Here is a 12,956-nt window from a genome sequence, read left to right on the forward strand (position 1 = left end):
TTGCTCCATGCCACCTTCTCAGTGAAAAACCTCATGCCATCCCAAGCTTCTTTTTGCCCTGCTGAAGAAAAAAATTATAGTGAGGGGTGAAAGGGTTAATACCCTAAAACATGGACAGGATCAGACTACAAGAGAGTACTTGCTATACGATCCAACGTAAAAGCAGTGGCAATGTTGTCAACACAGGTCTGTCAGTCTCAGTATGGTGAACCTGCAGGCTGATCAGATTTATAGATGCTCCTGCAGAATAATCACATGAGGGCTGAAACACTCCTGCACTCATAATCACATGAGGGGATGGGGGAGACAACAGCCCCCTCCTTCCATTTGGGCTTAAATCCTATGCACGCTTTCCTAGCAGTAAGCCCCATTGAACACAATGGAACTTAATTCTGAGTAAGAATTTATTTATTTATTTATTTATTTATTTATATCCCGTCTTTCTATCCCACAAAGGGAAACTTGTATTCCAATTAAAATACGTTCTTAAAAAAGCGGGTTGATTTTGGGTCCACTCCAGCTGGGCTTATCTTTTGCCCTTCTAATAAGGCGATAAGTTATCTCAGCAAGCCAATGATGCCTAGAACATGTTTCTTAAATGCAGAGGTGGGAATTACTGGGGGGGGGGGATGGGACGGAATGCCTCCATGTTAATCCCCTTCCTCAGCAAAACAAATTCCCAGCATATAGAAATCGTTTTCATTTTAGGATGCCAGTTGAAAATGGATTTTCCCACTTGCATTCAGGTGGAGACCTGGAAAGTTATGAAACAGGGCTGACCCTAGGCCAAAAGTGGGGAACCAATCTGGTGCCCCCTTCCATTTTTGCAACTTGAAAATAGCCTAGTTTGATTGCATTATAGTCCCTTTCATAACTGATACACAATTTGCATGCATATCCCTGTTACAGAAAATAATTCTTTTTCACGTCAGTATCAGTAAATCTGCACCAGTGGCATAGCTAGAGGGAGTGCAAAGCACTACTTTTGCAGGGAGCTTCAGTGCAGCATGCAAGCAGCCCCTCCCCTTCAGAGCCATTCCAGGCCACAAGAGCCAAACAGAGGCAATGCCACCGATCTGCACATATTCACACCGTACATAAATAATTTAAAAAAATTCCTCTAATCTTGTTGAAGCTTTTGATATTTTAAGAATAACTGAAATGTCCATCATCCCTCCATATCTTAACCCAGTGCTCCAATCAGATGATCATCTGAGTTGCCTACCCTAAGTCCTGCGTGGAAAACAGTCTCAGCTACTCATAGCTCTGAATCTGGGCTTCAGATATTTGAGCCTAAATTTGGGAAGGCTCAAGGTGCCCCCTCCCTTAGGGCAAAGAATTTGTTTTGAGAGTGTTGAGATCTCTGCCAGCCAAGTTTATTATACCAAATATGGCAAATAGGCCTGAAATTTCATGTATTTTCTTTACCATTCCCATATTATTTCTCTTTACAAGATTCTCATGTTTGAGTCACTTCACTGGGGAGAGCTCTTTTGAGGGTTAAATTTAAAATAGCTGCAGGTACCTCTTGTCGGAGCTGTAGAAATGGAGAAAATGTGAAGTTATACTATGAGAGAGTAGCATTTTCAGAAAAACAATCACATCCAAAGGAAAGCAGGCAGGGTGAAGGATTTCACTGTGCAAGTAAATGGGGCTGATCATTCTCCTCCCTTCGTCTATTGTACTAAGGAAGAGATTAAGAAACCACTCAGCAGGGAATTTAGATGTCTTTGAGTTTTGTGAGCTGCATTCCAGGGGAAAATGGTGCAGTATAACCTCTTCTGATACAGAACAAAAGTGGCTTGGACACCCTTACGTACTTCACCTTGCCCTCTGTACATGCCCAGATGCGTACATGTCCAGATGTGAGTCAACTGCATTGGTACACAAACTGGCAGGGTGATGAAGAGGTTGTCTGAGCACTTTGCAACTCAGACAGCTCAGTTGTCCATGTGCAATCAGGATTGTAGGCTAAAAACTCTTGCCTCACTGCTTTAAACCCAGTGGTTTCTGCCTTTCTTTCAAGAGTGCCATTCCCCAAAGCAGAGGTAACCAAAGCAATAACATATTGGCAGGTAAGGAAATAACCACACACTGCACATCAGTGCTCTTTGATGTGGTTTGGTTAACTATAGAACACTGTATACGAAGCCACTGTATACGAAATTGCCATACAAATTGCTGAGTTGAATGAGTGGATTGATGCCTTTGGATGAGGCATGAAGGGTGCTTAGTGGTTTCTGAAAGGGCATTGCAAAGCCGTGTAGCAGCAAGAGAGTTAATGTGTGTTTTGGGCATACTCAGGTCATGCAGGTGAAATCTGAGTTTTCTGACAAGCTTTGCATGCATTTAGAATGTGCTTTAACCATCAGCAAAACTACTTTGCAACCAAAGCACTTAATTCACTGCATGGTTCTACTGAGCTCATTGAATTCCCTCCTACAGTACTCACTTGCTGGTCAGATGAACCTTTGGAGTGATGCCAAATTCTCCAAACAGAGTCACAAAGACGTTGGCATCTGTCCCTGCTCCTCGGACATCTCCCGTCACTGTCACCACTTCGTAAACTGTAGGAAAAGTGCAGAAAGGTCATGAAAGCAGAAGGAAGAGCTGGTCATTTGGCCAGGCCAAATGGTCAGGCTGGTCTGGATAGGTCAGGCCTATCTAGATTGGGTTGTTCAATCCTTTTTGTTTCTTTCCTGTTATTGTAATAGGAAATGAAAAAGAACAAAGATGAGCTGAGGCTCTTGGTAAGAAATCACACGGTGTCAATATAATGTAGTGGAAGAGTATAAAAGTGGGAATGAGAGAGGTTGGTTCAAATTCTCACACAGCCATGAAGATCACCACGTGACCTTGGACCAGACACCCCCAGACTGGAAATCTGAATGCTCAAAGGGAGTGAAACTCCATCCAAGTTGGATTTCTGTTGCCAAGACCAGCAGGCTCCACTAATCAGGAGCACATTCCTCTTGTTTGGATTAAACTTCTGTCTCCCATATGCTGCCTCCCAAATTCACAGACCAAAAAGGTGTAGCCTGCAGGAGCCCCAGAGAGTGAGGCACCCTGTGGCCTACTTGTGCTTGATTAACTGCTGCAAAGTCAAACATTATTTCTGAGTCATCGCATGAAGGCCGCCTTGAGTCACTGGGTGTCATCGCTGGGAGCGAAACATCCGTCGTCCTTTCTGAAGGCAGGGGAGTGCAAACATCTTGGTTTTGTCACAGCAGAGGTAGAGATTAGTTCGGAAACTGGCAGGTTGTGTAATCCAGTTTGAATTTGTGCTGTAGGAGAAAACCCACAACTGGGGCATTGGGGGGGAGGAAAAGAAGGGTAGTATTTGGCTTGATCCAATCTTATTATAGGAGGAAAAGCATCTGCCAGAGAAAATGAAATGCTTCTAGAAGCAGATGCCACTTCCACACCACACAGCCATCCATCAGCCTTAGCAACTAGTACACCAATCATCTCTATAGCACTTATTTAATGCAACACCCTGGTGATTTGTTTTCTGCCGGCTTAAATAGATAGGAGGACCACAAAAAGAACACCTCCAATCCAGGTGAGATTAGCCTTTTGAGAGTATACTGAGGCTGCAATCCTATAAACTCTTACCTGTAAGTCCTACTGAACATAACAAGACTTACTTCTGAGTAGACATGCATAGGATTGTGCTGTTAGTTCTTTCCCAGTGAAATGCATGGAATGTGGGTTTATGTAACGCAATCTTTTGCACTTTTTCTTCCCATAGAAATTTATGAGCTCTACTGGGGGAAGCTCATAGATGAACCCTCTCTAGTGTCTTGGTGGTCTTTGATTGCTTATCCCTAGCCCTAAATGGGTGCTGCTATTGCTCTGCCAAGGCTCCAGAGAACATAACATAAGAAGAGCCCTGCTGAATAGCCAGAACAAAGCCAGAATAAAGCCAAAGGCCCATCTAGTCCAGCTTCCTGTCTTTCACAGTGGCCCACCTGATGCCTCAGGGAGTACACAAGACAACAAGATACCTGTATCCTAGTGTCAGTTTCTTGCACCTGGCATTCTGAGGTAGCCTACTTCTAAAATCAGGAGGCTGCACAGACCCATCGTGGCTTGTAACCTGTGATGGACTTATCCTTCAGAAATCTGTCCAATCCCCTTTCAAATGCATTCCCAGCCCTAGGTGTTCCCATTTCCTAGGCCAGATGTCATCACCACATCCTGTGGCAAGGTGTTCCACAGACTAATTACACTAAAGAGGTACACAGTACACAGACCAAAGAGACCAGCTGTCACTTTAGCAAGGGCCCCTTGATTGAATTTGAACGAGGAGTTGGGGAGCACAGCTCGAGTGGGCTTCCTTCTTTTGTGTGGCTAACAACTTTTTTACTTCACGTTCGGAAGCTCCCAGGATGTGGCTTTTGTTTGCAGCCAGAGGGAGGGCTCGGTCAGTATTGCAGGCACTGCAGCACACAGTGCTGAGTCCACCATCATTTCCTTGCAGAAGAGAACAGGTGGACTCTAATCAGACAGTACAAACAGCAACACAGAAAAAGTAATAGGTGACTGTTTCAGAATTTCAGGTCGTATTTCTGAATTCACTTAGGAAAATTATAGATGCAGCTCTTTGGGGAGGGTGGGGAAAGGTGGGGAAAGGTGGAGAGGAGACACAACTGGGTGGGGGAGGGTAGACTGAGGAGAGGATCAGGTCCAGGAGAGGTGGGGGCAGGGACAGAAGCTGCTGCCATATCCTATGCCCCCTCCTGAGCCGCGAAGCCCTACATGGGCCTCCTTGGTTCTGCTCCAATTCAAGAGCTGGCTCCAAAGAGACCCACTGAGGCCACCCGGGCTCAACACTGGTATTTGTTCTCTTACCCAAGGAGATTCCGGCAGCTGCCCTGGCCCCACTGGGTACAGCCATTTCAACACTGCTGTTCATTGCTATGGCCCCAGGGCTTGGGATTGGGTTGCCCAAGGGCCTCTGCTTTCAGTGTGTGTTCATTCACGTCTTAATCACAACTTGCAAAGTAGTTCATTGGACTCATCCCACTCACTGCAAGAGCCTCCTTGTCTGAAACTATGGAGAATGGCCACCAGACATTACTGAGGTGGATGGACCAAAGCCGGCTTTATATGTTCTAGCGCATAAAGCCAGCACTGGTCCATCCACCTCAGGAATGTCTGGTGGCCACAAGGAGGGTCTTTTGTAAGGGAGATGCTGAGCATTGGAACATGAGACCTTAAGCGTGCAAAGCAGATGCTCAACCACTGAACTGCACCCCCCACACACTAACCTTTTGGTCCAGCAATGCCTCCTATAATGCTGTGTATATGTTCCTAGAAAGCAAACTGCTACTGGAAGTCATCTCAGCAGTGCACTGGTTCAGTGCCTGCTGCATAATTGACCACCACCGTTGCCACTGCTCCTATATGGCAGCAGTGAAAGGTTATGGGAGGAGTTCCACTCAGGTGGCTAAGCCAGGCTGTGACTCACCCTCCTTGCTGAAGAAGGCATCTAGGGCTGGTTGCCTTGCCCACAGTTTCCTGCCCCAAGCATTTCTTGGGGTCAAACAGTTGGCTCTGTTAATCCAGAATATACTGCCCTCAAAGGCAAAAGGCACCTCTGGTTTCTGCTGAAAACCAGAAGTGCCTTTCAGAGGCCTCCAGGATACCCCCTCAAGGTGTGGTACCCAGGGCAATGTACCTAGAAGGGCTCTTCTTATGTACCCTCCTGTCCCTCTTAGCTACGCCACTGACATTTACATTCAGGACGAAAAATGCTAGAATAAAACAGTGTTATAGGAAGTAGCGTTATAGGAAGTATTACTGTACAGCAGGGCTTTTCAAACTGGGGCGTCGCAATGGCCCAGCCTGTGGTCCCTGGCCTCTTTCCCCTTAAGGGGCAAGGAGGAGGCAGCAGGGGCTGCAGGGGCATGGGTGCACTTACCAGAGCCTCCTGCAGCCTCCCAGGGGTGCAGGGAGCCCCGCGCGACCATCTGCAGGGCTCCCCGAAGCTGCAAAAGTGAAAGTGGAGCAATCGCACTCCGCTTCTGGTTTAGCAGAACCAGACAGACACTCTGACACTCGCATGGGGCTCCCCGTACTCCTGCAGACACTCACACAGGGCTCCCTGAACCCCTGGGAGGCTGCAGGAGGCTCTGGTAAGCGCACCCAAGCCCCTGCAGCCCCCTGAGCGGCACGACCCTGGGGATCGCACCACTTCCTTCCCCCTGTCCCCGCTGCCTCCCCCCACCCCCGCAAGGACTTAGAGCGGATTTCAAACTCCCTGAGAGTATGAAAACCGCTGCTGTACAGACCTGCATACTTTATGTATGTCTTTCTTTTTAGAGCACCTGCAGACATTAGAGAGTGTCCGAAACAAAAACCCGAATAAGAGCTACCTCATCTTGAGATTTCCCTGATTGTTTTAAAAGAAAAAAAAAATCAGGTAGAACCAAACCTAGAGTTTTCTGTTAAATAAAAGGCTCCAGTTTGATCCTTGTCACTACCAACTCCAGGATATCCATTATCTTCAGCAGTAACAGAGGCTCCAGAAACAATTGCATAAGGTTCACAGTAGGCCAGCTGGTAGTGTTATTATGGTGCCTTATTATGCTGCTGTGCTGGGGGGAGTTCTTTTCTTTTATGTATTTATTTAAATACCTATACCTTCTGTTTCCATCCCAGTGGGAACCTGAGAGGCAACTTACAAGGAAAGTAAAAACAACATCCCAAAACAATCATATAAAAATCCACTAAAACAAATTAGCAGAAAGGTGGAAAGCCATAAAGTACCATCACGGGAAAACAAAATTAATCTAACCCAAAAGTATGCAAAAAAACAAAACAAAACAGAATCTTCCAAAATGCTAATAAAGACAAGGGCAGTGGATGGGGCAACAAGGGCTCCCAAGAGCTCCCCATTCTGTCTGCTGCAACAGAAGTGGATATTCCAAGTTCTTACCAAACTGAGAACTGTCCCATGTGGCCACCAACTGCACTTCTGGCAGCAAAGAGAGGCCAAGGAAGGCCTGTATTGATGACCTCAGTGGGGGAAAAGGATGTGAATATGACTATGTTGTTATCGGCTCTTCTGGTTTCCTTGTGAAGAACAGCAGGGTATTAATTATGTTTATCAATAAATAAAAAATGGCCCTGGAGCACCAGGTAGTTAAATTGGAAAAGCTTGTTGCCAAAAACATGAGGTGCTAGGAGACTGACAATTGGGCAAAATGCATCTCGCATCCTGAAACAACCAGGCACTGCAACAAAACTATCCCCGAACGCTTTGGGCAACAACAGCATCAGCAAAAAAGGGAGCACCGTGCTCCAGACTCATGACGCGTCCCAAAGAGTGCTTGTTTTGCCAGACTTATCCACTGCTTTTCAAAGCGTAGCCCTGCCAAACTCTCTTTCCACCCCCATGTCCTTCTCCGTCATGTTGCACATTTTGGTTTTATAAGATCAGTTGGCCTCATTGGTTAGTCATCAATCCGATGTAACAAAAGGACAAGAAGGAAGGTGAGGAACGATAAAGATGACCTCAGGAGATGCAACAGACACCGACGGCGCAAAGCTTATAAAACATTTACAGCACTTTTTATTTTTATTTTTTTGCTTGCTTTCAAACTCTGCAAAGCAAAAGTAGGTTGACTGCTTATTTGGTAGAAGTGGGGTGAACATGCTAGCAGAGGAGGCACCAAAGCATAAGATTTAGGTTGTTTCCTACCATAGCATCTTACTCTGATTCCATAAATGCCAATCAGATGATTAAAAGGCAAGTGGCCAAAGCTGAAATAGTTTGGCCTGGAACTGGCACAGGGCCTGAAATTTCAGGATGGCCTGAAATTCCCCAGATCCCAAGTTTTGTGGAGATCAGATCAATATAGCACACCCAGCTCTTAGAACTGGAGCTTTGCTTACAGGGGCATTTTCTGTCCTGCACATAATCTATAAAAAAGCATTCAGAAGTTATCTACATCAATGCTCAAAGAGCAGAGCAATTGGATGGCCAATTGTGCCCATGAACCAGTGAGTGGGTGGCCACATGACACATCTACCTGGACCATTTCTAAAGCACAGACATCTGCCAGCACTGGAAGGCTCATTAGCTTTCCCTCACAGGTCTCAAAAATATTTCTACCTTTCTTTCCTGTTAGATCCCCAACTCATGTTCACTGCTCCTCGACCACTCTTACAGCTCAATCCAGGGCTGGGCGGACGGGGGCAGGGTTTTACAACAATGGAGGAATCTTCCAAGGTCGTAAAATGGATGCCACAAGAGGCAGTGGCACTCCAACCCCATCAATGGACCCCGCCACACCTGCTGGAGAAGGTAAGGCAGAGGTGAGGCTGGGGGGTGGATGGGGAGGGAGAGAAAATGGGCAGGGAGGGGGAGGAATGGGGGCTGAGAAGGTGGTAGAAGGAGGTGGATCCAGTGGTGATGGTGCACATTGGATTCTATTACCTTTTGTAAGTCTCCCCGTTCCTTTCTTCTCCTCAGACTTGAGCTGGCACAGGTCCAAGGAGACCCTTTGCAGGTGGCTTATGGAGGAGTAAGGGGAAATAATTTCCCTTTCCTTTCCAAAGCCTCCTGACCCCCCCACCCCCGACCAGATACAGCACTGTTTCCTGAGCACATTATCTATGGCTGCATGGGTGAAGGGGAGGATAGGATTGAGCTCCTAGTAAAGCACCATTTCATTTAGTGTCAGTCCTCCAGTGGGTTCAGGTAGCATGCTCATTCCATTCACCTTCTCTTTTATCCTCACAACAATTCAGTGAGATAAATTAAGCTCAGGGCACAATCCTAACCAGGTCTACTCAGAGGTAAGCCTTGTTTTGTTCAATGGGGCTTACTCTCAGGAAAGTGTGGTTAGGATTGCAGCCTGATATACAGCTGAACAGGGAGCTGTTGGTCTCTTTGGTCTAAGCCAGGGGTGGGCAGAGTTCAGGCTTTTGGCATCTCTGTCTTTCACTAGACTCCAGAAAATCCTTGGAAATTGTGACACAGAAGTCAGGGCAAAAGTGCCTCTGAGCACATGATCAGGCCAGGGATTTGTCTGCAGGAATGGAGCTTGCAGGCCTTCCACACAAAAATTCACTCCTAGCTTTCTCTCCAGCTGCAAGCTTTCTGCCTTTCAGCCACCTCGCTGGGACAGGGGATGCTTTAGTTCTTGCTATAATTAAGCAGTTGGAAGACAAACACCCTTGCTGACCTATTGCAAATCACACAGAGATCTATTAGTAGGTTCGGTTATAGTTCTGCTCAGCCCAGTGCTCTGTCCTCAACATCACACTGAACCCGGATGATGCTATAGATGCTCTTATTAATGAACAAAACGCTTGGAACATTCATTTGAGGGCACATCTGGTTAAGGCTGCAATCCTGTACATCCTTTCCTGGGAGTAAGGCCCACTGAACTTGGGAACTTCCACTGGGAATAAGCCCCAATGGAACTCACTTCTAAGTGGATGCTGTAAAAACCCCACACTCACCTTTTTTCTTATTGTATTCCTCTTCGTTTTCAGGGGGACAATCCGAGTTATAGTTCCGGAGCTCCTCCTCATACATCTCGGCAAAATTCTCCTCGTCCTTCTTTTTCTTCTTGTCTTTGTCCTTGGACTTCTTATCCTTTTTTTTCTTCTTCTTCTTCTTCTTTCGATCATAGTCATCGTCATCCTCGCTGTCGCTCCACTCTGCCTTTTTCTTCTTCTTCTTTTTCTTCTTCCTCTCCTCACTGCTGCCATGCCCCTCATCCTCGGAGTCCTCCACCTGCTCCTCCTCTTCCTCAGATCGAGTCATCCTGGTCCCCCTTGGATGATCTGCTCTTTCTGTTTTCTTTCATATCATTCTTGCTCCTTATCAACCCTACTGTTTAGTTCTCTCCCGAGTTCTCCAGCACTACGCTAGCCTTGATCTTTCGGCACTTGAAAGATCTCTTGGGATTCCTTCCTCTGAATCCTTTTCTTCTGTGCCCTGAGTTTTTCTCAGCTACCTCTAACTTCCCTGCATCAGGGTGCCCCTCTTCTTCCTTAACAGCTGTTCCACAGACTCCCCTTCTGCCTTTGCTTCAACAGTCCCAATAGCTGATCGGCTCTTTCATTATCCTCTCCTGTCTTCCACCTGTTTGGCTGACACACCTTCTCCTTTCCTATCGACCGTTTCTCCTTTCCTTTGCTTGATCTTCTTTTTCGGCCCCATTACTTATTCATGGGCCTGAGCAGAGCACTTCCTTCTTCTGATACATCAAGTGATCTTTTTCCAAAGAGCTTCCCTTTGCCTAGATGGGATCATTCCAGGAGTCTACAGGATCACACCTGGTCAGTGGAAGTCAGTATCCCTTGGAAAGACACAGTACAAAATGCTAGCTTGGCCTGAGCTCAGAGGCTGACTTTGTAGGCAAGGGGGAAAACTTTATGCCACTTTCCTGAGCACACACCACTTGTTGTTTCAGAAGGCTCATAAAAAAAAAACAACCAGCTGCTGTTCCTTCGATCAGGTGACCATAAGACAGACAGCCAGGTGAAAAGAGAGAGACACTTCGCTACCTTATCTGGCTGGTCCGCAGCTCCTTTTCTATTATTCATGGGTCTCAGGATTGATTTACAGCAGGGGATCTCAAACTTTATCAAGGTGAGCCTCCCTCAGTCACAGAGGGAAAGTTATGAGCATCCCCCCTCTCCAAGTGCAACTGGAGTCAGAGTGGTGTAATGGTCTAGCACAGAGGTTCCCAAACCTTTTAGTATATGGACTCACTTTCAAAAATGAAACTCTATTGGGACCCACCTAGGTTTACGAGACAATAACAAATATAGAAAGAAATAATATTTTCATTTACAAGTAATATTAATAAGCAGAATAATAAGCAGGAAACAGATGCTCAAATATTTATCTCCCTATATCTACAAAGGCTTGCAAACTGCAGGAGCTGAGCTCTTTGCAGGGCAATTAGCTGTCTGATTTTTGACTAGCCTCAAGGCTTGAGGCAGTTAGTTATCTGATATTTCCATCACTCCTGTTTTCAGTGGAGACTCTTCTCCGCCAAAAATTGGTTCCCGATCCACCAGTGGGTCCCAACCCACAGTTTGGGAACCACTGATCTGGGATTAAGGGAGATCCTGGGTTCAAATCCTAACTCAGTCGTGAAGCTCCCTGGACCACTGTGGAAAAGTCACACACTCTTTTAGGATTACTGTGAGGATTAAAACAGAGGAAAATGTATGCTGCTCAAAAATCTTTGGAAGAAGGAACAGTAGGATAAATGTGTACTAATCAAATGAGCTTTATCTTACCACAGACAATATTGTTCTTGGGATGTTACCTTCAGCCTAGTTGCAGGACGATATGCTCCCTCGAGATATAAATATATCCCATGAGTATAATAAATAAAATGTATTTATTATTCTGTCCTTTTCCCTAAAAAGAAGATAAGAAAATAAGCCAAAGGAGCTTATATGAACAAGGGTACAAAGAGCAGATTATTTTGAAGGGCAGTATAATTGAGCATTTCTTAAAAACATAAGAACAGCCCCACTGGATCAGGCCATAGGCCCATCTAGTCCAGCTTCCTGTATCTCTCAGTGGTCCACCAAATGCCCCAGGGAGCACACCAGGTAACAAGAGACCTGCATCCTGGTGCCCTCCTTTGCATCTGACGTAGCCCATTCCTAAAATCAGGAGGTTGCACATACACATCATGGCTTGTAACCCGTGATGGATTTTTCCTCCAGAAACTTGTCCAATCCCCTTTTAAAGGCATCCAGGCCAGATGCTGTCACCATATCCTGTGGCAAGGAGTTCCACAGACCAACCACGTGCTGAGCAAAGAAATATTTTCTTTTGTCTGTCCTAACTCTTCCAACATCAATTTTAGTAGATGTCCCACTAAAAATTGTGGGACATCTTAAAATTGTGGGATGTCTTACACACGCACATGCACACACTACCTGCACATAGAAAGTAAGGGAGCAGGGGAAGTGAGTGAGTGGGGAAATATGCAGGGGAAATAGACTTATCCCACTAGGCCCCACCCTCTGTTCTCGCATGATTAGTTAAATGACTGAATGGTGTCTACGTGTGCACAACTGCATGTGCCTAGGCCTCTCTCCTCACAACTGGAAACCCAGTTGAGGGTCCCCAACTGCAGGAAAAAAGCTGATATGCACAGAGCTGGACAGAGAACCCATGCAGGCATTCAAGTGCGTGGGCATTGGCTCCCATCACCTGATGTGTCATCCTGAATCTGTTGTGAAAACCTGGTGACTGAGTGGCCGATTTCCCATGTGCAGGAATATATTTTTCTTCAAGGAGAATTCAAGCATGTTTGACTTGCAACCTGGAAAAATAAATTCAAACAACCCAAGATTTAAATCCTGCATCAGCCTTGGATAAAGTTGCTCTCAATTAGCCCCAACATTCTATCTGTAAAACGTAATTAATAGCTGATAAGTATCTCGCCGCTGCCTCGGTTTATTATTACAAAACGGAGCAGCATGAAGATCGATATTCGTGGTTCTGGAATGTATTCCATTACAGGGTGGGAATTTACAAGATTGTTCTGGAAAGCGGTGCCTCTTCGTTGACATATTGCTGATTGATATCGTGTTTGTGGACATGATGTCGACGGGAATTGCTGCCTTTTTATGTGCCGTTACTGCTCCAGCCTTGAGCTCCAACTGGCATACAACTAGTAAATCAACTCAAAGGAAGCCAAGAGCAGGTAGTCCTGCCACAGAATGGCTTACAGCTTGGGGGAAATGGGAAGCATACAGTCATGTGCACCTTATACGCCTTTCTCGGTGGCCCTGTTCCTGGGGAGAACTGATCTTGACATGAAGCTGTGATCACAGCCTCTATTCCACTGGGCGCAAAGTCTTCCGCAGCTGCCCATGCTTGTATGTTGCTGGTTTCACCTTCATAGCAGGAGACCCTAAGCTTCTAGCTTCCAGGGCCACATCACTCATGCTTGCTCTTA

General features: G+C 46.0%; 1 protein-coding gene across 1 annotated transcript in view; it reads right to left on the bottom strand.

The window, feature by feature from the left end:
• Positions 1-9,784, bottom strand: part of LOXHD1 (lipoxygenase homology PLAT domains 1) — a 150,939-nt gene extending 141,155 nt beyond the window's left edge. The window contains exons 1-2 of the mRNA XM_066617852.1: positions 9,478-9,784; positions 2,453-2,567 (exon numbers count right to left, since the gene is read on the bottom strand). Of these exons, the coding sequence (XP_066473949.1) occupies positions 2,453-2,567; positions 9,478-9,784 (422 nt within the window). The remainder of the gene's footprint in view (positions 1-2,452; positions 2,568-9,477) is intronic.
• Between the last annotated feature and the right edge of the window lie 3,172 nt (positions 9,785-12,956).

This window comes from Tiliqua scincoides, chromosome 2 (genome assembly GCF_035046505.1).
Source record: "Tiliqua scincoides isolate rTilSci1 chromosome 2, rTilSci1.hap2, whole genome shotgun sequence".
Classification (NCBI taxonomy): domain Eukaryota; kingdom Metazoa; phylum Chordata; class Lepidosauria; order Squamata; family Scincidae; genus Tiliqua; species Tiliqua scincoides.